Source organism: Micromys minutus (assembly GCF_963924665.1).
Source record: "Micromys minutus genome assembly, chromosome: 11".
NCBI classification, from domain to species: Eukaryota; Metazoa; Chordata; class Mammalia; order Rodentia; family Muridae; genus Micromys; species Micromys minutus.
Genome location: NC_137980.1, coordinates 12260634 through 12285846, shown reverse-complemented (window position 1 = coordinate 12285846; position 25213 = coordinate 12260634). Strand labels below are relative to the sequence as shown.

Genomic DNA, 25213 nt, shown 5'->3' with positions numbered 1-25213 from the left:
TGATCTAATAGGAGGCATGGGATTATTTCAGCCTTTTTGTATCTGCTAAGGATTATTTTGTGACCAATTGCATGGTTAGTTTTGGAGATGGTACCATGAAGTGCTAAGAATAAGTTATTTATTTATTTATTTATTTATTTATTTATTTATTTATTTATTTATGTATGTTGTTTTGGAGTGAAATGTTCTTATTTATCTGTTAAATCTATTTAAATCATAACCTCTATTAGTTTCACTGTGTCTCTGCTTAGTTTCTGTTTCAGTGACCTGTCTACTGGTGAGAGTGATGTTCAGATATCCTATTATTACTGTGTGGTGTTCAGTGTGCGTTTTGAGCTTTAGTAGTGTTTCTTTCATGAATGTGGGTGCCCTTCCATTTGGGGCATAGATGTTCAGAATTGAGACTCTTTCTTGGTGAATTTTTTCTTTAATGAATATGAAGTATCCTTCCCCATATCACTGGATAACTTTTGGTTGGAAATCTATATCATTGGACATTGGTATGGCAACTCCTGCTTGTTTTTTTGGATCATTTGCTTGGAAGGTTTTTATTATAGCCTTTTAGTTCTGATGTAGTGCCTGTCTTTGCCATTGTGGTGTGTTTCTTTTATGCAGCAAAATGCCGTATTCTTTGCATATGAATAGTTAGTTTATGACTTTTATATTGGGGAACTGAGTCCATTGATATTGAGAGATATTAAAGAGAGATGATATTTTTTCTGTTTTGTTTGTTGTATGTGGTATTATATGTATGTGATTCTCTTCTTTTGGTTTTGTTGTGAGATGATTAATTTCTTGTTTTTTTTCTTTGTTGTAGATAACCTCCTTTTGTTGGAGTTTTCCTCTAGAATCTTCTATAGGCTGGATTGTTAGACAAATATTGTTTAAATTTAGTTTTTTCCTGGATATTTTGGTTTCTCCATCTATGATGATTGAGATTTGTAGGGTATAGTAACCTGGGCTGGCATTTGTGTTACCTTATTTTTTGCATGACTTCTGTCCAGGTTCTTCTGGATTTTAGGGTCTCTTTTGAGAAGTCTGGTGTAGGTCTTGTAGGTCTGCCTTTATATGTTACTTGGCCTCTCCTTACAGCTTTTAAGATTCTTTCTTTGTTTTGTATATTTGATGATTTGATTATTATCGGCTTCTTGTGCATCTATGGCCATGTTTTGTTTTTTTGTTTTTTTTTTAGAAAAGTTTTCTTCTATGATTTTATTGAATATGTTTTCTGACCTTTTGAACTGGGAATCTCACTCTCTTCTATTATGCTTGCTTCTTACCATCTCGTAAACTGACTTTTAGATTTTTTGATCATTCACTATTCTGTTATAACAGCTTGTATTCCCACCAAATTGAGCAAGGATTCTCCTTTTCCCATATGTTGTCCGCATTAAAATTATCTTTTTGAGATGTAATGTATAACAGAAAAAATAATTATTTTTTTTCTGTTATACATTACATCTTAACTGCAGTTTCCCCTGCTTCCTTTCTTCCCAGTCTCTCTCACCCACCTCTCCTCTCTCCTAAATCTACTTCTCCCCATTTTACCTTCAGAAAAGAGTAAGCCTCCTAGGAATATTAGCCAAGCATGACATACCAAGGTACAATAAGACTAGGCACAAATCTTCATGTCAAGACTAGACGAAGCAATCCAGTAGAAGCAAAAGAGTCCCAAAAGCAGGTAGATATGTCAGGTACAGGCCACATTCACTCTGTTAGGAGTCCCACAAGAACAATCTAGAAAGCCATAACATATATGCTGAGGACTTAGGTCTGAACCATATAGACTCCCTAATTTTTCCTTTGGTCTCTGCGAGCCTCAATGAGCCCTGTCTAGTTGATACTACGGGTTGTGTTCTTGTGATGTGCTTCTGGCTCCTTAAGTGCATGATCTCCTCCGAAATTATCTCATTGACATTATTCCTGTATTTGCCTTCCATGTATTTTATTGACAATTTTACATTTATAATTGTGGTGGTTTGAATTAGAGTGTCCCCCATAGGCTCATATATTTGAATACTTAGTCACCAGTGAGTGAAACTTTTTGACATGTTTAGAAGGATTAGGAGGAAGTGTGTCCCTGGGATTGGGTTTCAAGGTCCTGGGACTGGGCTCAGGCTCTCTCCTCCCCCTCTCCTTTTCTCTCAGCCTGTAGATCAGGATGTAGTTCTCAGCTCCAGCTCCAGTGTCATGTGTGTCACTTTCATCCCCCTCATGATGATAATGGACTAAACCTCTGAAGCTGTAAGCAAGCCTTCAGTTACATACCTTCTTTTGTAATAGCTGACTGTTCATGGCATCTCTCAGCAGCAGTTGAACAGTGACTAAGATAATTTTCAAGAGTATTAGCCTGTAATTTTCTTTTTTATATTTTACCTTGTTTGGTATTAGAGTAATAGTGACTTTATAAAGGAATTTGGAAGTGCTCTTTTTTATTTTTGAAAATTATGAAGTATAGATAGGCTATAGATCTTTGAATGTCTGATAGAATTCTACACTTGGGCTTATTTTATTCAGAAGGTACTTTTAAAATGTTTTGATATCCTTATTTGTTTTGGGTTTGTTTAAGTTGTTTACCTTTTGATGGTTAAACTTTGGTAGTTTGGATGAGTCTAAAACTTGTCCACTTTTTGTTTTTAAGATTTTCCAACTTAATACAATGTAGGATTTTAAAATATTCCTTTATTGTATTTGGAATATCTTTGGTGTCTATGGCCATGTTTCTGTGTCCATTTCTGGTTCTGTTAATTTACATCATCACTTTCTTTGGTTACTTGGCCCATGGGTCTTTTGATCTTGCTTCTCTGAAAGATTTTTTGAGATTCTTTAGATTGTTTGCATTTTCATATTTCTCTTTGACTTTTGTATTTGTTTTATTCCTTTTATTTCATTAAGGAAGGGCTTGGTTTCTTATTTCCTGCTTTTTACTGGGCTTGGTTTGTTTTGTTCTTGTATTCCTACATACTCTTGTTGTATTATTGCATTATGTTCTTTCTGATTTTAAATGTAGGCACTTAAAACCATACATTTCCCTCATAAGCCTGCTTGCAGTGTATCCCAGAGCTTTTGCTATTTTGTATTTTCATTGTCGTATAATGCCAGAAAATTCAATTTTTTAAATTTCATCTCTGACCCATTTATTGTTTGATAGTGAGTTATTTAATTTTATGGATTTGTAATTATTAGGGGTTCATTTTCTGTTAATTTTAAACTTTATTCATCAAATAGGCAACATGAATTCAAGTTTTTCTGAAATTATAAGATTTATTCATTTATTAGTTTAGGTAACATTTTTATTAATTCTTTAAGAATTTTACACCATATTTTTCTATCATATTCATGGCTTTCCCACAACTCGTCCCAAATCTACCTCATTCACCTTACCCATCCAACATAGTGCAACTTTCACTTTCCTTCTAGCTTTTCAACCCCTATAGTTCATTTTGTGTTGACCAGCTACTCTTGGAATAAGGCATGTTTCCATTCATTTATGTATGTATGTATGTATGTATGTATGTATGTATATATATGCATGTACATAGTATGTATGTATGTTGTGTATATGTATGTATGTTTTCATTACATCCTTACCACAGTTTTTTTTTCTCCCTCCAGTCTTCCCAATCCCCCCTTCCCCAAACTGTTTCCTCTCCACATACCCCTTATGAAAAGAGCAGGCTTCCCAAGGATAGCCATTGAATGTAGTATAACAAGATAAGACTAGGAACAAACGCTCATATCAAGGCTGGGTGAGGCAACCCCTTAGGAGGAAAAGGGTCCCAAGAGCAGAGGAAAACATCAGAGACCACCCCCTCCCACAAAAATTCTAAACCAACAACCATAGCATCTATGCAGAGGACCTAGCACAGATTTAACATTTTTCCATGATTGCTGTTTCAGTCTCTGTGAGCCCCTATAAGCCCCGCTTAGTTGATTCTGTGAGTCATATTCTCCTGGTGTCCTCAATCACATTTCCTCCTCTCTTTCTTCCACAGGGCTTCCTGAGATCTAAGGGTGTGACCCAGTGGAGAGTTCCAATTTGGGCTCTCTCAATGACTAATGTTTGGATGTGTGTCTTCTCCCATCAGCCCCTCTGATCTTTGAATATATACGGATATCATTAGGAATCATTTTATTGATTTTATTTTTCTTACATATGTTTCTGGGCTAGTTGAGACATTTTGGTCATATCATTAAAGAAAACTGGTATTTTCCAGCAGATGTTGTAAGCCAATAAATTTTTAGCTAAATGTAGGGTTTGTATGCTAACCTTCCCCACCTCAATGTTTACCTAAGTTTACAAAGGAAGCGTAAACAGAAGCATTTTTGCCTTTTGTTCTCTGTCGGAAACTTAATTTTTATATCATATACAGCATTCCCAAAGGTGAAGCACAGTCAATTATTAGATGATATTGAGATTGTTATCTCAGATGTGAACACTTAAAGGTGAACTCCCTATATCCAACATTTTTTTTGTGTGTGTGTGTGCTTAATCTTTGTGTTCATGTACAGAACAATCTGTTGCATAGTATTGGTTCCTTTGAAATTTTTAATGGGTTTGTTGGATTAATAAAGTGTATTAAATATTTTAAGATAGGTATACTATCTAAAGAAATCAGTATAGTTATATATTTTTTAAGTTTTATTGACACATTACTTATACAGAAGTCTTTATCATGGCATTTTCATGCAAGTATACAATGAACTTTGATCCTTCTACCTTCATTCTATTTCTCCCCCTTTTCAATGTTTCTCTTCTCTCTCCTCCACACACAACATTTTAAAATCGAGATTTTGCATATAACAGAAAGCATGCAGTTTCTTCGTTTTCCTGAGTGTAGCTTATTTGTTTTAAGCATTTGCTCTCTCGTTTTATTCCTTTATTCTATTGTATTTATTTACCATACTTTTAAAATCTACTCATTCATCGATAGGCATTCAGGCTGATTCTTTTGTGTATTGTCAATAGTAATTTTGGATATGAAAATAGCCCTATTTTATACTGACTGATACATTTGGTTATTTATGTAAGAATGCTTTAAGATGGCCTATTCTATTTGGATTTTGGGAGGAACTGTGTGTCCTCTGGCCTCCACATGTACACAGGGGCACCTGGACCTGCCTATAATGAATGAATGAGTTGCTGAGGCTTACATCTTGCACCCTGTATTGTTTATGGATGATGGCTGAAAACTGAGCTTTCAGTTATATGCATTAAAAAGAAAACATTTAGAAGCAACTCCATAACTGAGAAAACCTACAGGCAACCTTCAATCTCTGCTTCAGATGCTTTCTTCCTGGAGCTCACCACTGTGCTCGTCCTTAGGTTGTTTGGGCTGTCCCATTGTTGAGAGCTTGTGAGTGCAGCATTTTGTCTGGAAGACTGTCTCACATCAGATGTCCGAGTACCTCTCTCTCTGTCTACCTGTCCTTCATGGTGTTTCCTGAGGAGGGGTTATGCTGTAGATGGTCCAGCTGGGGCTGAGGACCCCACAGTCACTCCTTCTCTGCAGTTTTACTGCTTGTGGATCTCCATAGTTGCCTCTGCCTACTGCAAACACGATTTCTTTGATGAGGGCTGAGAACTGTACTTTCCCTTGAGAATAAGGAAAGGCATTTAGCATGGTGTTGGAAGCTGATTTAGGGAAAACCATGTCAGTACTGGTTCAGTTCCTCCGGTCCTCTGTTGGAAGTGTGTGCCATGTTCTGCAATTGCACCTCACTTGGAAATTGTAAGGCTAGAGTTAAGGACATTGGGATATCTCATATTTTGGGAGGATCTCTAGAACTCTTGACAAACAGCTTGATAGTTTCCCTTTCCTGACACTGGGGTTTTTCTTAAGTAAGTTATTATTCCTGCATGGAGCATTATCAGCCATGTGGCTTAATCTATAACACACACACACACACACACACACACACACACACACACACACAGATATACTTAGTGCATCATCTGGTATAACTACAGAAGCTGCAAGTAGAGGGGATTGGAGAGGAAGGCAACAAGCTTGAGATGGACTTGTAGGACACAGGGGCCTCCAAAGGGCGAAGGGGCAAAGTATGGGGTGCTTAACTAGGGTGGGGGGCTGTGTTATGAGAGAGGGAGAGAAGAGATAAGTAGCCTGGAATGTATTTGAAAAAAATAGTGGGAAACATTTTGATTCGATTTTTTTCAAAATTCTGTCACTTTGATCAAGTAGTTATCACAGTTAAATCCATATTTCTAATGGAAGCTTTGTATCTCATCACCTTAATTAATCTCTCCCATAGTTTCTGAGTCGAAGATTTCTCAGGAAGCTGATGACATGGCTATGGAGAAAGAAAAGTACGTAGATGAGCTGAGAAAGGCCCTGATGCCGGGGTTGGGACCAGCTGGCGAGTACAAGTTCATCTTTTCTCAGGAGTCTCGTCATTTCTCTCTTGAGAAAGAACTGAAAGATGTTTCAGTAAGTAAACTTTCTACAAGGTTGTTCTTATTGATAAATTTTGTTTCATGTTTAAGTAGCAGGTCTGTCATTCTTGGAACAACTCTGAAATAAATAACAAGAAATTGCTTGGGATACTCATTAGTATGCTCAATTTTTATAAAAGAAATCATATAGATAAGAAGTGTTTCTGTGAGGGTGTTTTCTGTGTGTGTGCATGCTTACAGTGTGGGGCGTGTGTGTGTGTGTGTGTGTGTGTGTGTGTGTGTGTGTGTATGTGTGTGCATGCATGTAGTGTGGGCATGTCTCTGTGTGTGTGCACATGCATATAGTGTGGGCATGTCTGTGTGTGTGCATGTGTGCGTTTGCTGCATCACATGTGTGATAGTCATAGCCTCAGACCATCAGCCTTGTTAGTAATCACCTTTTTCTACTAAGCCATCTCACCATGCACAATGTTTTAGAGTTAAAGTTCATGACATATTTCTTTTAGCACACTGTGCAAAGTAAACACTCATCGGTATTTAAAACACTCTAAGTACTATAGTTAATTACATGAATGAACAAGAGTATTAGACTATCACAGCCTGGCTTTCTCAAAATAAGTTTGGGGAAATACAGAGTTTTAGAAAGAAACATTACATTTATCTTTGTTTATTTAATAATTGATTTATTTTCTTTCTTTGTGTATATTTGAAATTGTATCTTACTATTATTTTAGTTAATTTTAATGTTTTACTTTGTGGTGGTGCTTTGCCTGGATATGTGTCCTTGTGAGGGTGTCGGATTCCCTGGAACTGAAATTATAGCTGCCTGCCCTGTGGGTACTGGGAATTGAACCTGTGAGCTGCCTGCCCTGTGGGTACTGAATTGAACCTGAGTCCTTTGGAAGAGCAGCTGATATTTTTAGTTAAATCATCTCTCCAGCTTTTTATGTATAAAGTTAAAAAGAACCACACATAAATATCATTAATAATTAAGAAAACATTATTTATATCGTCATACATTAAAAACAATAAAGTAGCAATAACTTTGTGCCTAAGCTTTCTAAAGATTGCATGCTTTCTAGACAAGCATATCTGCTGCATGGCTGACTTTCTCACCAATTCTAAGGAGGAAGCTGGTTTAAAAGTTTGCACTTACTCTCCTTACAGCCTCCCTAAGTTATATAGACACTGACTTCTTTTGCCTTTGGTTTATTGATCATATGAGATCTACAACATTAGAGAGAGAACTTCATCAGGCTCACCAATAGTAACTAAGGACTTAGTCTTGTTTGCTTGTTTTTAGATAAATCTAAGTTTTAAATGCCTTTAAAGCGATTTTTTTTCTATTCATAATAGTAAAAGAGATTATTAATCTGAGAAGTACTTGAAGAGATAAATAAAATTACTATTTACAAATATTTGTTATGGGGAAATAGTGCAGAACGACTGGCTCTTTTTGTTTCATTTACAAGATGTGTATTTACATTCACTGCCAATGCATGGTTTTTATTCTGGTAAAGCTGTTCACATCATGATTTAAAATAGGTGAAAATTTTAGCTGACACGTTCGGTTTACTATCACTTGTGTTCTTTTCTGTGGTCCAGGCTCAATCAGATGACATTAAACCCCCTCCAGGTGCTGCCTGTGTCTTCTCATATTGCAAAGCAGAACAGGTCATATTAAGAACAGTGATATTTCCTATTCAACAGACATGCATTTTAAGCAGTTTGTGTTATTTCTGTGATAACACTTGCCAGGTTACTGCAGAACTTTCGGTACCTGTGATGTGGTGAAAGGCTAGGGCGTGGCAGGTGCAGCGCTGGAGGGCTTGCCCTAGCTTCTTGCTTATGCACCATGCTTTGCTGACTCTGGGAGGAGAAACCTTTAATTCCTCATACCTTATGTCATTTACAGTTGTCTTGCCATAAGTAAATTATAGACTGGCAGTCATCCAGGAAATGTTCTTGCTTTCTATCCTGAAATTAATCACTATCAAAACCAAAGCCTTCATTCCTATCTTTCCGACTGATTTTTCCTAGTGATAAAAGAACGTAACTGAGCTCGGGGATGTGCCAAAAACCTGGGCACATTGCTCCCCACTGTCGCAGGGCAGTTAGACCGCTGCTACCATGTTTGCACACCAAGTATTGTTGATAAGTCTGTTCATGCCTGGATTGCTTGAGAGAGAGTTTTGAATATTTAGTTGAGGTAAAGGTCTGTGCTAAGGTCAGCTTTGTAGATGCAGCTGAAACATTGGCAAGCTTGTTCAGTCAGACGTTCTTAGGAGTCTTCCAGTATGCCACGTGCTCTGCAAACTGATTTCAGACTGACACTATCTTATAAAGTCATCTGCTGACAAAAATGTGCTGACAGTTGCACACATGGCAAAATGCTTCAGGGTTCACCGCACTTGGATGACCCAGACATTGTGAAGGAGTTTGGAATGCTTTCCTCAATGACACAGATAACTGAAATTTGCCAAAAACTGACCACTGAAACTTAGAAGGATGGGAAAAAAAAATGTACAGATTCAACTCAGAAAGATGTCCTAAAGTTTGTTGTGTTTCCACATAATACTGTTCCCATGGCAAAGAGACCGCCTTGAGTCCCTAGTCCACTGGTTTCTAGTCTGGCCCCTTGGCAGTCACAGTTTCAGGCATTTCTTGCCATCCTCAAATCTTTCATACGCCAAGTCATAGTTTCAGGATCTCTGCGTGTCCTGAACATTTGGAATATACACGTCATGTCAGGGTTGTGTGGAACCTACAGTTTTACTTTCCTCTTTAAGAGAGGAAAATGCTATTATCATTTTTATTTTAAAAGACCCACTTTTAAGAAAAATAATTTGTACTTTTACTGATTAATAGAAACTTCAATTTCCCGATCCTTGGATACTTATCTAACCCATTTGGTGCTGTTCCAGTCTTCGGACAGAATGGGTTCACAGTTCTTATGAGATAAGCTCTGAATTCATAGTTAATCCTTTGAATGTATGTATATTCTGATTACTTTTTTAGGAAAATAGGTATTTTTATTTAATCTTAATACCCACTAGAATAAATATTATATGGTCATCTTCATGCTAGCACTGTTTTTCCTATAGCGTGAACCTCTGACACTCACTGCAAAGAACAGGGTTGGAGAGAGTAAGATGATGTGCACTCCAGTGTGTGCACTGGGAGAAAAGCTGTCTCTGCCAGGTTATTCCCTCAGCTGCTCACAGGCCGTGCTGATTTCGTGGTAGACACTTGGTCACTTGATACCATGTCTTGGTCACTTGATACAGTGTCTTCATACAGTTCTCTTCTTACTTGGCTTTAACTAGATTATTTTGATAGTAAATCATAAATAAGTGTATATTCTTTTTTTTGTTTTAATACACATGACTGCAGTTTTCTTCCCTCTACTCCTCCCAGCCTCCTCCTCACCCACATCTGCTAGTCTTCTGTTTCCCTTCAGGAAAAAGTCTTCCCAGGGGTATCAACCGCAGATGATGTAACAGTTACAGTAAGATTAGGTATAAACCCTCATGTCAGGGCTGGACAAGGCAAACCAGTAGGAGACAAGGGGCCCAAGAGCAGACAAAAGTTCCAGACCAGTCCTACTTGCACTGTTTGCTGGCCCATAAGAACACCAACAATAACATGCAGACAGGCAACCTCGAATAGATCTATGCAGACTCCACCATTGCTGCTTTGGTCTCTGTAAGCCCCTGTGAGCCCTGTTTAGTTGATTCTGTGGTCCTCATTCTCTTGCTCTCCTAAACTCCTCTCGGCTCCTACATTCCTTCCTTCTTGTCTGTGGGGTTCCCCAAGCTCTTGCTAATGTTTGACTATTAGTTTCTTCATCTGTTCATATCAGTTGCTGGATGAATCCTGCCATATGACAATCAGGCTAGGCTCTGATCTGTGAGTATAGCAGAATATCATTAAGAATCATCTTATTGGCTTTTTTCCCAGTTATGTTTGCTTCTATTCTGGGATATTCAGCCTTTGGTTCCTGATCACCATTTGTTGACCACTCATACACGTTCTGCACTACCATTGCCCCAGCACATCTTTCAGACAGGACAAATTGTAGGTTGAAGGTTTTCTGACTGGGTTTGTGTCTTAGACCCACCACTGGAAGCCTTGCCTGGTGTCAGAAGAGAGCCAACTCAGACTCTGTATCTTTCATTACTAGGAGTCCTGGCTAGTGTCAAGTTCATAGATTCCAGGGAGTTTTCATCGTTTTACACATAGCGCCCCCATCTTCCATTTTCAGACGTATTTTCCTGTACTCTTATTTTTCAACTCCTGAACCCTCACCTGAACCCTACTGTTCCCATCCACATCTGCCCAAGGTCCACCCACAAAACCTATTCTGTTTCTTCGCAGGGATCCATGTGTCATTCCTCCAGCCCTCCTTGCTACTTAGCATCTATAGGTCTGTGTATTATAGAATAATTTTATTTAACAGCTAATATCTACTAATATGTGAGTACATACCACATTTGTCTTTCAGGGTCCTTGGAAAGTCACTCAGGATAATTTATTTCTACTTCCATCCATTTGCCTATAAATTTCACAATGTCATTTAAAAAAATTTTAATTTTTATTGGATATTCTCTGTATTTCTCTGTATTTACATTTCAAATGTTATCTCTTTCCCCCCATTTCCATACCTCCTTCACCTCCCCAAGCTTCCATGGAGGTGGTCCCACTCCCAACAATCCACTCCCACCTAGTCACCTTGGCATTTTCCTACGCTAGGAAAACATGCCTTCACTGGACCAAAGGCTTCTCCTCCCATTGATGCCAGACAATGCTATCCTCTGCTACATATGCAACTGGAGCCATGGGTCTCTCTATATGAACTCATTGGTTGGTGTTTTAGTCACTGGGAGCTCTGGAAGTCTTGGTTGGTTGATAATGTTGTTCTTCTCATGGGGTCCTTTTAGCTTCTTCAGTCCTTTCTCTAGCTCCTTCATTGGGGACCCCACGTGCAGTCAGATGGTTAGCTGCAAGCACCCTCGACTGTATCAGTGTGACTACCAGAACAACGGAGGAGATATCCATATCAGGCCCTTGTCAGTTAGCACTTCTTGGCAACAACAATAGTGACTGGGCTTGGTGTCTGCATAAGAGAAGGATTCCCAGGTGAGGCCATCTTTGGATGGTCTTTTTCTGCTCCTCTATTTGTTCCTGTATTTCATCCCATGAGTGTTTTGTTCTCTCTTCTAAGAAGGACCAAGGCATCCAGATTCTGACCTTCCTTCTTTTTGAGCTTCATATGGTCTGTGAATTATTTCTTGGGTATTTTGAGCTTTTTGGACTAGTATCTGCTTATCAGTGAGTGTATACCATGTGTGTTCTTTTGTGACTGGGTTACCTCACTCAGAATGGTAGTTTCTAGTTCCATGCATTTGCCTAGGAATTTCACGATGTCATTGTTGCTGAATAGTACTCCATTGTGTAAATGTACCACAATTTCTGTTTCCATTCCTCTGTTGAGTACATCTGTGTTCTTTCTAGTTTCTGGCTATTATAAATAAGGCTGCTCTAAACATGGTGGAGCATGTGTCCTTATTATGTGTTGGAACATCTTTGGGGTAAATGCCCAGAAGTGGAATTACTGGGTCTTCAGGTAGTACTATGTCCAATTTTCTGAGGAACTGCCAGACTGATTTCCCATGTGGTTGTACCGTCTTGCAATCCCACCAACAATGGAGAATATTTCTTCTTTCTCTACATCTTTGTCAGCATCTGCTATCTCCCGAGGTTTTGATCTTAGCCATTCTGACCAATGTGAGGTGGAATATCAGGTTGCTTTGATTTGTATTTCCCTGATGACTAGGGATGTTTAACATTTCTTTAGGTACTTCTCAGCCATTCAATTTCTCAATTGAAATTTTTTATTTACTTCTGTTCCCTATTTTTAATAGAATTATTTGTTTCTCTGGTTTCTTAACTTCTTGAGTTCTTTGTATATATTGGATATTAGCCCTCTATCAGATATAGGATTAGTTAAGATCCTTTCTCAATCTGCTTGTTGTCATTTTGTCCTTTTAACAGTGTCCTTTGCCTTATAGAAGCTTTGCGATGTTATGAGGTCCCATTTATTGATTCTAGATCTTAGAGCATAAGCCACTTGTGTTCTGTTCTGGAAAAGTTTCCCTGTGCCTTTGTGTTTTAACCTCTTCCCCACCATCTTTTTTATTAGTTTCAATGTAACTTGTTTTCTGTGGAGGTCTTTGATCCATTTAGCTTTGAGCTTTGTAGTAGGAAATAAGAATAGATAAATTTGCATTATTCTGCATGCTGACTGCCAGTTGAACCAGCACCATTTGTTGAAGAGGCTTTCCCTTTTCCATTGAATGTTTTTAGCTCCTTTGTCAAAGATCCAGAGACCATAGGTATGTAAGTTCATTTTTGTGTCTTCACTTCTATTCCATTGATCTACCTGTCTGTCTCTATACCAATGCCATGCAGTTTTTATCTCCTTTGATCTGTAATACAGCTTGAGGTTAGTGGTGGTGAGTCCCCCAGAAGTTTGTTTATTGTTGAGAATAGTTTTTGCTATCCTGAGTTTTTTGTTATTCCAAATGAATTTGCAAATTGTTCTTTTTAACTCTATGAAGAATTGAGTTGAAATTTTGATGTGGACTGCATTAATCTGTAGACTTCTTTGGCAAGATTTTTACTATGTTCATCCATTCAATCCGTGAGCATGGGAGATCTTTCTGTCTTCTGAGATCTTCTTCAATTTCCTTCTTCAGAGACTTGAAATTCTTTCATACGGATCTTTCACTTGCTTGGTTAGGGTCACACCAAGGTATTTTATATTATTTGTGACTATTGTGAAGGGATTTGATTTTCTAATTTTCTTCTTAGTTTGTTTGTCCTTGGAGTAGAGGAAGGCTACTGATTTGTTTGAGTTAATTTTATATCCAGCCACTTTGATGAAGTTGTTTATTAGCTGTAGATGTTCTCTGGTAGAATTTTTGGGGTCATTTATGTATACTATCATATGATTTACAAATAGTGATAATTGAATTTGTATCCCTTTGACTTTCTTTCGCTATCTAATTGCTCTGACCTGGATTTCCAGTACTATATTGAATGTATAGGGGAAGAATGGGCAACCTTGTCTAGTCCCTGATTTTAGAGGGATTGCTTCAAGTTTCTCCTTATTTTGTTTGATGTTGGCGCCTGGTTTGCTGTATATTGATTTCACTATATTTAGGTATGAGCCTTGAATTTCTGAACTTTTTAAGACTTTTAAGATGAAGCAGTATTGATTTTGTCAAATGCTTTCTCAGTATCTAATGAGATGATCATGTAGTTTTTTTTCCTTTGAGTTTGTTTATATAGTGGGTTGCATTGATAGATTTCTGTATATTGAACTATCCCTGCATTCCTGGGATGAACCCTACTTGATTATGCTGATTTACAATGTCCTTTTTTTACTAGCTGAGTAATACTACACTGTGGAACTATACCTGTTTTTCTTTATCCACTCTTTAGTTGAGGGCAATGTGGTTGTTTCTAGTTTCTGACTATTACATGAATAAAGACTATATAAATATAGTTGGTAAATGCCCTTGTGGTATCATGGAATGTCCAATGGATGCACCTACAAAAGGGGTGTTGCTAGGTCTTGAGGTTGATTGATTTATAATTTTTTGAGTAACTGCCATATTGATTTCCATAATGGTTCTACAAGTTTGCACCCCTACAGGCAGTGGAGGACTGTTCAGATCAAATCTTAAAGGACTTGATTGCAAATATGTTATTCTAGACCATTCTGCATTTATGCATGTTGAATAGCTAGCCAAATTTTAGTGAAATGAAACAAGACAGAGAATTTTATTTTCAAACTCACCCAAGATAAAATTTACAGACTATATGAAGCTCAATAAGAAGGAAAACCAAATGTGGATGCTTCAGTCCTTCTTAGATGTGGAAGCAAAATACTCATGGGAGGAACTTCCAGGGCAATGAGTGGAGCAGAGACTGAAGGAAAGGCCATCCTGAAACTGCTGCACCTGGGGACCCATCCCATATGCAGTCACCAAACCCAGTCACTGTTGCTGATGCCAAGAAGTGTTTGCTCACAGGAAACTGATATAGCTGTCTCCTGAGAGGCTCTGCCAGAGTCATACTGATACAGGTGAGGATGCTTGCAGCTAACAGTCCGACTGAGCACAGGGAGCCCAATGGAGGAGTAAAAGGAAGGATAAGGAGCTGAAGGGGTTTGTAACTCCATAGTAAGAACAACAATATCAACCAACCAGACCACCCAGAGCTCCTGGAGACTAAACCAGCAACCATGGCTCCAGCCACATATGTAGCAGAGGATGGCATTTCTGGCATCAATAGGAGGAGAAGCCCTTGGTCCTGTGAAGGCTCATTTCCCCAGTGTAGGGGAATGCCAGGGTGGTGAGGTGGGAGTGGGTGGATGGGACAGAGAGCATCCTCACAGAAGCAGGTGGAGGAGGGATGAGAAATGGGGAACCGAGAAATGGGATAAGATTTGAAATTTAAATACATAAAATATCTAATAAAAAATTACTGCAGAGCAGAGCTTGTTAAAGAACACCATGCTTTTAACTTGGGGCCAGCCAAATTCAGAAAGGAGGAAAGTCTTCTCTGTGTACCCTCCTTTTGCTACATTTTGACCCTCTGTCTTTGTGTGTTCCACACTATGTTTGCTCTAGAATCCCACAGTTTACTTATCCTACGATACAGATCGAAGGGACTCAAAGGCAAGCAGCCTTGTATTTTACAGGAAGGTACATGGTCTTGACCTCCTTGCCAGGCCTTCCTTGCTACCCCAGCTTAGCTCTAAAATGATCTCTCAGGTAACAGGATCTAAATGACCATTTAAATGCTGAAAATGTCCAGGACAGTGTCTTCTTACTCCAGCTAACCCTGCGATATTTAAAGATAGAATTGCCGAGAGTGTCTAACAAAGATCTATCTCAGAGAGGTACTCATGTCTATAAATGATTCCTACACATGGACATAGACTTTTCACAGCTAGGGGAAAATCTCTTTAACAGAGCTTCAGAAAATTTTGGTGTTTTTATACACCAAGATTCGTGGCATGGTGTAGAGGTAGAATTTTGTGAGTGAATGTGTGTGGTGCCTGTATACCTGCAAGTGTGCTAGTGAAGGTGCACATATGTGTGTGTTTGTGTTTGTGTGTATGTGTATGTGTGTGTGTGTGTGTGTGTGTGTGTGTGTGTGTGTGTGTGTGTGTGTGTGCATGCTCACTCATGTTTGCATTAGTGTGTAGGCCAGAAGTCAGATGTTCTCCTTAATTTTTCTCAGTCACACATCTCAGTGACCATGTAGCTCATTTATAAAGCTAGGCTGGATGTCCAGAAGCCTCCATGCATCCTCCCATCTCTGCCTTTCTAGCACTGAGATTACAAGGCCAGGCCACAGTTTCTGGGTGTTCGTGTGGAAGCTCGGGATCTGTACCCTGATCTTCATGCTTGGGCAGTAAGGACGTTACCTACTGAAACATCTGTACTGACTAAAGATGTATTTTGTCATATTTTTTAGTTACTTATTTTTTCTTTTATTGGATTTTTTAAACTTACATTTCAAATGTAATCCCCTCTCCTAGTTTCCCTTCTGAAAATCTCCTATCCTATTTCTTCTCCCTCTGTTTCTATGAGGGTACCCCTCCACCCACCCACCCACCTACTCCCACCCACCTACTTCCTTTAGCCTCCTGCCCTGGCATTCTCCAACATTGGTGCATCAGACCTGCAAAGGACCAAGGTCCTCTCCTTCCATTCATGTCCAATAGGGTCATCCTCTGCTACATATGTGACTTGAGCTATGGGTCCCTCCACGTGTACTCTTTAGTTTTTGTTTAGTCCTGGGAGCTCTGGATGGTCTGGTTGGTTGATATCACTGTTCTTCCCATGGAACTGCAAACCTATTTAGCTCTTTCAGTTCTTTCTCTAACTCCTCCATTGGGGGCTCTGTGCTCAGTCCAATGGTTGGCTGTGAGCATCTGCCTCTGTATTTGCCAGGTTCTGAATAACTGTTCCCTACAGATAATATCTATCCTTGGCATGACAAAAGACTATACTGTTTAATATTATAGGAGTGGCTTTTATCCCCTCCTGACAAACATTTGAATTCTGTACAGGAAGTCTGAGAATTAACATATACTATAGTCGGTAATGATAACAAGATCATTTAGGGGTCAGTTTCCCCACGATCTTGGCTTGATGAGTTATGTCTTGGAATCTCCCTAGGTCATCAGCTTATTCTTCCTCTTTGGACATCTCCTCGTAAAGGGTATGTCATTTCTTCTGAGACTGTTCATTTTCAGATGGTCTCCATGATGCTGTCCTGGTATAGGCATTGATGCAAGAGCCATCTCTTTCCTTTTTTATGTTCTGGAAGGATACAACCATAACTTTGTCTTAATAGAAGAATATGCATTTCCATTGATTTATTTCTAAATATTTCATTTAACATATCTTTTAGACTGTGCCTTCTAAATGCAAAATGTTTTTGGGCAGCAGAAGAAGCATTTTCTTTTTAAGTGAGTAAAAGTTACGTAAGTGTGGCTAAATATATCACAGTATACTGGTACTTAGGTGGGATTATATGCCCCCGTTTCATTTAAAGTTTGGTTTTTAATTATGTGATGGTGTCATTCCATAATTTCTAACCATATGAATTGTAAAGAATTTCAGTAACATGATTAATATTTCATAAATTTCAAAATTCCTTAATGCTCCTTTTAGTATAAGCAGGACCATGATTAGGTTTTAGTTGTAGTCAGAGTCCTAGAAGGAGGTGTTTACTAAATAATTACTAACATCGGAAGTGGTGTCATCTTTGTAAACAGAAACCACAATCATATTAGAAAAAGTATCAACATTACATGAACATATTTGAAGCCCCCTTCTCAGAGAGGAGGAATATTTCTTTGCCAATGGTGGTAAGTTTTTAACCCTTGCGGATTAATTCTCCCAGCAGATGGCAGTGGGGTGAAAGTAGAACAAGAAGGACAAGGTCATATGATTTGTCACAAGGTCAAGAGAATTGTAACAATTCTGCATTTTGATGAATTGGTTCCCGAGAATGTTGAACATCCTGTAAAGAAAGTGTTAGTGTCAGAGTGGAGGCCAGTGAGTTGGTTTGCTCATTAGTGAATAGTAACTAATCTCACAAGTTAGAATGAGCACCGTGTGAGCCATGAGAAGAGGTTGAATTTGTTGTCATATAGAAGTCTGAAGGGAGAGGAATTATTGTGAAGTAACGGTAGTAGTTGGGCTGAGTTTATGTCTTGCTGTTTCTAAAAGAGAAAGAGTTTGAACATAATATGTAGAGTCAGTTATAATAACAAATGCTGAGGAATATCTAATTAAAGCTGATTAATTATGGCAAATTCAGACTCTTGAGCTGTACCAGGGATTGGTACAATGTTTTGTGGAGGATTTGTAATTTATGTATAAGACATAGCTCCTTTTCCTTTTCAGGAAGCATCTATAAACGCATTAAATGTTGTCTTTATAAAATTTTACCCATGGAATATCTTCAAAAACAATCTTAAAAGGAGATTTTTAGAATAATGATAATCTATTGATCCCAAGAAACATGCTAATGCAGCCTGGCAATTATTATCAATATTGAAGAAATAGTCAACCTGTCACATTCCAGGTCCCTCTCTAGTCCGAGACTGTGAGCACCAAGACCTCTATGCTACACTGTGTTAGATGAGATGGTGGACATCATGCAATTACCCTTAGAAAATTGTCCGCTTAAATATTTTAACAAATCCGTGGTTAGTGTAAATATTTCTCCAACTGGCTTGCCACGTTGGATCTTTTATGACCACTGTCACTTAAATATATAGATTTAGATAGATATCAGTGACATAATACATTGTTTTGTGTTTGATTTCTTCACTTTGTTCTAGACCATTCATTCAGGCATGGTGTTTAGTTAATTATATGAGAAATTGCTCTCTTTATTTCTTTAAAGAGGCACTTACTGCTATGAACTTGGCTCTTAGAACTGCCTTTATTGTGTCCCATAACTTTGTGTACATGGTGTATTCATTTTTATTCAATTCTAGAACGTCTTTAATATCTTCCTTAATTTCTGTCTTGACTCCATTCTTTTATTTAGTTAATAGAGCGTTGCTCAATTGCCATGTGCTTTTAAATGGCTACACACCTGCTTTCTTCTTGAGCCTGTTTGCTTGGAATATGTTACCAGTTTACTCTGAGGTGGTTTCTCTCCTTGGTGTGAAGGTGTCTTCCTTAGATGCAGCAGAAGGATGGGTTCTGTTTTCCAGCACAGTCTGCACGTATTTTTAGTGGAGAACTGAGACTAGAGATGTTGAGAGTTGCCGTCAGCTGTGTCGTGTTCGGCAGGTCTTACTATTCTGTTGCTGCAGTGTGCGTATTTTTCCTTCCTGTTTTGATTTCCTGCTCTGGGATTTTTTTATTCCTTGTGGGTATTTTGTTTATTTGTTTCTAGTTTTGTTTTTCGGGGGAGGCAGGGAAGGGGGCTGTGCTTCATCACTTCAGATTGAGATTTTTCCTCTAGTGCCTTCTGTAGTACTGACTTTGTAGATAGCTACTCATAAATTTATTTTTGAGATGGGATTTCTTCATTTTCTCATCTATTGTAATTGAATATTTTGCTGAATGTGGTAGGTTGTTACTTGGTCTTTTTCTCTTAAATCTTTTATTATTCTTGTCTTGATTTGTACCTTTAGTGTTATTATTATTATTACGTGTCCTGTATAATTCCTGCTTCCTGTTCCTCCCATCTATTTCCTGTTCTATATGCTTCTTGGACCTTGGTAAGCACCTCTTTCTTTAGGTTTAGAAATTTTCTTTTAAGGTTTTGTTAAATGATTTTATGTATCTTTGCCGGGGTTTCTTCTCCTTCCTCTATTTCTATTAGTTGTTATGTTGGCTGTTTCGTTTCTGGACGTTTTCTGCCTGGATTTTCTTAAATTTTACTTCTTATTTTAATCCTGTCTTCAATGTCTGAAAGTCTCATTTTCATCTCTCGTTTTCTGTTGATGAAACTTGCCTCTGAGATTCCCATTTGAGCTCCCAGTTTTTGTTTTCTTTTATTTTTTTTTTAGATAATTTCATTTCTTCTTTCATGTCTTGAACATTATTTTGTTTTATTCCACTCTTTGTGTTTTCACAGATGTCATTAGTAGATGTATCCATATCCTTTTCCTGATTCTTGAGCATACGCATAGTAGTCTCATGTGCACGTGTTGTTCAGCCGCACTGCATTTCCCAGGGCCTACTTACTATCTCAGAGTTATTGGGCTCTAGTGGAGACATATTGTGTTGGGTGATCATTTGTTTTGTTTCTACACCAGTGTCTAGGCATGTGGGCTTGGGATGTTCACACTTCTAAGGGCTGATATTTGGTGTTTTTGTTTTCCGCTATCCTCTGTTTCTTAGCAGAGTGTGAGTGCTGTGTGGGGGTCCATACTGAGGAACGGGTGGGTTTGAGGGGTGTTGGTGCGTGGTTGAGAGTCTCCTCAGAAGGGAGCAGTGTTGGGTGAGACACTGACTGGAACAGACTTCTGGGAATGGGGCAGAGGAAGGAGAGGCCACTGCCAAGTGTCTGTTACAGAGCGAGGATATGGTTAAGCGATTGGAATGGGAGGACAGCAGGGAGAGAATTGTTCCCAACCAGATTCTCTTGCTGCCCTGGGGGGGGGGGGCTCTTTCCCAGTGATTTCCTGGTATTTCAAGAAGGCTAATTTTCTGCCCAGTATGACAGATGGGCTTCCACAGGGTGAATGATTTCCTTAATGGCTGAAGGGTGGCTCTCAGGGAGTGGCGTAGTATCATATCTTATGTTTCCTGTATGTATGGGTGTATGTGACTCAGTTCATTTGTCATTCTTTTTGATATTTCTTGAAATAAGGCAACTTTGACTTCATGGGGTATTTTGTTCATAGACAACCAGGTTTAGCACATGTTCTTCAAATGACTGTTTAATAAAGTAGGCCATTTTAATTTCTGGCATATAGTTGTTTGGATTTTGTTTTGGAAATTTAGTAAATATATGTGAAAAATATGTCATTACATGTTATATTTTTATTATGTGATAGTTTAATAGTTATAGTTAACAGTGAAACAAATACAGAATTCATTCAAACCAACAAAGACCCAAATAATGCTAACATTTTAAATTATATGTATTGGTCTCCTTCCCATCTTCTGAAGCAGTGATCAAAGAAGATTGTATGTTTTGAAACATTTATTTCTAATTCAAAGTAATATTTTCAGACAAAGCGATACTATTACTAGAATTGATTGCTTAATGGACCGCTTCACTGACATTCACCCCTGCACCCTAACTCTAGCACCTTGTAAATGGGAGCCCCTTCTTTTGGGTTTGAGATAGTGAGAACATAGCACATTGTTTCTCCTACTATTTAAGGAACAGTTTGTTTAGTATAGTGTGCTTTAAGCCAGCTGTGACAGCAGAACGGCCACCCACAGAGAGGAGCTAGGGATTAGAGAGCTTTGGCTAAACTGCTGCCACCTAAACAAATATTGCCCATTCTGTGATTTAGTGCTTGGCCTAAGTGGCTACTTAGGAGTGAATCTTTATAAGTGCTTGATCTACTGAGATAAGACAAGTAATAAACACTAAAACTAATTTGGTGCAAATTTGAAGTCTGATACTTACATTTTTGAATGATGGTCCCATTGTAATACTTATTTTAATTTTTACATGATGTTGCAATTATTTTAAACAATATTTAAATATATATTAGAGCTATTTACTTGTTCATAATTTATTTCCTTTAAAATCATCTCCATAGCTCAGCTCTAGTGGAATTTGATAACATAAAAAAGCAGTGAGCAGTTATTTTAGATATTCTTAAGTAAGCGTACTACCTTCCTGACAGCTTTCTTGGTGTCTAAAGCTTCCTAAACATAGTAGAAAGGTCAGGATTTGAACTATAATATATTTACTTTTGAGGTCAGGTAATATGTTGTTATAATTACTTGGAGTACAGAGTGTTTCCCAGGTAATATAGTGAAATATTCAATATTAAGAAAAAATGACTGTTCACAGATGAAATGATGAGCCAGTTCAGTTTCTACCACATTGACTGCTTGCTCTAAGGTCAACACATTTACACACATATGAATATATAAATACACATATACATGTATATATATAAACACATAGACATATGCACAGTTACACCATTTACACTACCACATATACCTTCATACAGACATACATACACAGATATGCGTATGAAAATATACACACACATACACATAAATACATATATATGCAAAATTACATTGACATATGCACCGATAAATACACATTCATACATATACATGTACATATGCAGATATACACACCTATCTGTCTGTGCATATACATCCTTGCACATACATACATAAACATATGTGCACATATACATATATCAGTATACCCACATGTATCCACATGTTTATGTATACTGGCACACATACATACTCCATTCCATATACTTGGGAGTCAACTGTAATGCACGTTCTTGCATCACTGAAATTAAATAATGAGAAAGGTTGTTACATTTACCCAGACCAAGATAGGTTTTTTTTACATTTTCATATCTTCTCTTATTTGTGTTATTGTTATTTATTAGTTTTTTTAGTTGATGTTTTAGAATCAGTGGTAACAACACTTAAGATTTGTCTGTGAACAGTATAATACTGTAAATCACAATGACCATGATAGGCCTTATATCTCTTATTTTCTTATTTTCTGAGTGTTTAACTCAAACTACATTCAAAACTTATGGGAATTTATTCTTTTTTCTTTCTCATCATTTTGAGTGCAAAAGAGTTCTTTAGTCTTTAGTTTACCAAGTCTGGGATTTTTATCTCCATAATAAAGATTATTAACTATTCAGAAAATTGTATTTTTGTGTTATTTATAACCTCCTATAAGAGAATTTGTAGTGCTGTGGTATTTATCTTATTAGATTTAGATCTCTAAGATAACAGATTTCAACACAAGATTTATTTCAAATGTAGATTAAGTTTGAATTAGGATTATTATAGAAACATACGAATACTTCATGTTTTAAATATTTTCTTTGTCTGTGGCCTTCAAATTGTTGAGCTCAGTGTTATGTTACAATTTTATTAAGCTTATTATTAGAAATAGCTCTTATATTTTGTTTTCTTATATTTAATTCTCAACTGGCCTATACCATAGTTATTTAAAATCTAAATTAGGAAGCAATTCCCCAAATGACGTTAAATTTTTCCCTAACATACCAAAGTATTCACCTACAACACTGTAAAAACTATAAGCATGATTGAAAAGTAATTACCTGTAATTTCAACATAATAACATTTAAAAATATTTATACACTTTGCATATGATATTCACTTCTGTAACAGAAATTATGTTGTTTAAAAATAATAATTTGTTACAAAGTACTTTGTCAAGGATACTTCATGTAAATCTGCCATTTTACTTATTTTTCTGTATCTTAACATACAGAATAATAACCAAATCTTAGTGATTTAAAAATATGTGAGTCAAATATAATAAACGTAAGATATTTGTGAGATGAAATCATACATAGAGGGTGGGAGAGGAGACAAAGGAAAGGAAGGAGAGAAAGAGTGAGGGAACTTAGCTCTTCCATTCTAAGATTTGTAGATGACCATCTTAAAGTCAAAACATAACATTATTTTGAAATGAGGTATTCACTAATTATATATGTAGGGATATATATTTATAGATTCTTCAGGGTATATGGCATGTATTTTTGCCTTTTGAATAGCAAACATCCTTGAAAATATCTGACATTAATCAAAGCAATTCCCCTGCCAACACAGGTCTGATCCTAGTGGGATTTGCATGAGTGCTTTGTCTGGGCCAGTTCTCAACAGAAGGGATGGGCTTCCCATGCATTCCTGCTTTATCCCTTGACTGGTTCACTTTAAAGTCTTTCTTTCAGAGTTATTCCTTAATTGTGGCTGTGCACCTTTATACTTATCCTTAGTATTTCTCTTCTCTGCTTCCTGAGTTATACCTGTCTTAGTGTCAGCAGGAGATTTAATTGTATATGAAGGAAAAAAATACTCTCATGAGAATTGTTTACACAGTATGTGCCCATCTAAGGAGTTCTGTCAGAAGACTTGACCTTAGTAAAAACAAATTCGACAGTTTTTTTTTTAAGATTTTGATCTTTTGTAATACTAAAATCAGGGTTATTTTGAATTCTTTGAAAGAGTACTTTTCTATTTTTCTTTTAAGGCCTGGGCTATAAACATGCAAGAGAAGAGAGTCTTACAAAAGTGTACATGCTTGCTGCTCAAAGTTATGTACAATGCTACTCAATTTTATATGTTATATAAGACAATATTATTAATATATTATATACAATTTTGCATTTATGTTATACATTTGTGTAGTTTTCATCTAAAGTAACAAATACATATTTGCTACTAACAAATAAAAGAAACTCATACAATTGAATGAATTATGCCAAACTATGTCAGCCTAGTTACTGCATAGTTTTGATAAAGCTATGTCAATATCTTCCAGTGCCATTAACTTAAATTGATAATGTAAATAAAATAAAATATAAATATAAATAAAAATTTTGCATATACTAAATCATGTTTGTCAAGTCACAAATTGAAATTCTATATTCTACAAGGGATCTTCCACAGGATTTTCATTTGCCATATAAAAGATCAAAACAGATAATTTTATATTTTCAAGGCAGTGTTTTCTTATAACTCACTGTGTTAATACAACAATTATCATAGAGTGATGGAATCATTTTGAGGTTCATTGTCTAAAGGAAAACAAAGAATGTTGTGTAAGTGGTGTTCTGGCGTTTAGAAACTGAATAAACATGTAAAGACTTACAAAGTGACTTGGCTCAGAAACCACCATGTCATGTGTTGATTCCCAGTTTGCACTATTGCTGTGGATAGAAGCAGGCTGACGCTTTTGTCATGAAGAAGACATTCCTCTTTTCTGTTCCTGTTAAGTTTGTATTCAGTGTGTGTCTTTTTCTGTATTTGACAATGCCATTTTGCTTTGCCCTTTGGATTACAATGTTTGAGTACTCCCGCTACCGTATATTCTTTTATATTGGGAATATACACTTGATAGCTGTTTTGTTGTTATACCTAAATAAATGTTGGCTATGTTTATAAATCACAAGCAACATTTAGGTTCATTCTCAAAACCACAAATAAAATAAAATAATTAGGCAAATATTTCTTCTCATTTGTGGAAATCATCTTTGGATTCAAGGATAGAGAGTGGGGGGGGGAGGAGGTACAGAGGTGGGAGGAAGGATGAGAAGTAAGAATAAAGAAAATTTGTTTGACACATTCTTCAATAGATGATGTAAATATAAAACTCCACAACTAAAAGAGAGAATATTCCTCATTTTTAAATTTCTGAGAATGAAGTTAAGGTTTATACTTTATTGTTTTTCTCCCAACTCTCCATTTGGCAGAGGTGCTTACAAAGCTGTTTATATGGAATGTAAGCTACCACAGTTGTGTGGTTTCTAAAGATTGCTTCTGGTGCTTTAATCGTTTATGTGGAGCTTTCTATTGACATGACAGAAAGTCAACTATAAACTCAGGGAGCCAGGAACGGCAGAGGATGTTTGTAATTCAGTACTTCATATGGAAAATGGGTCCTAGTGTTCTTCGTGCTACAGAGGCAAATTGAAGCCCAAGGAGAAACCTCATGGGACTGGCTGGTTAGCCTCGAAATGCCAGGAGTACAGCTGGAACT

At 37.2% G+C, this 25213-nt stretch overlaps 1 protein-coding gene across 1 annotated transcript in view; it reads left to right on the top strand.

Moving 5' to 3' along the window:
• Positions 1-25213, top strand: part of XRCC4 (X-ray repair cross complementing 4) — a gene marked incomplete at its 5' end in the record, with an annotated part of 175947 nt that overhangs the window by 5179 nt on the left and 145555 nt on the right. Inside the window, one exon of the mRNA XM_080924847.1 lies at positions 6274-6449. Coding sequence (XP_080780973.1) covers positions 6274-6449 — 176 coding nt within the window. The remainder of the gene's footprint in view (positions 1-6273; positions 6450-25213) is intronic.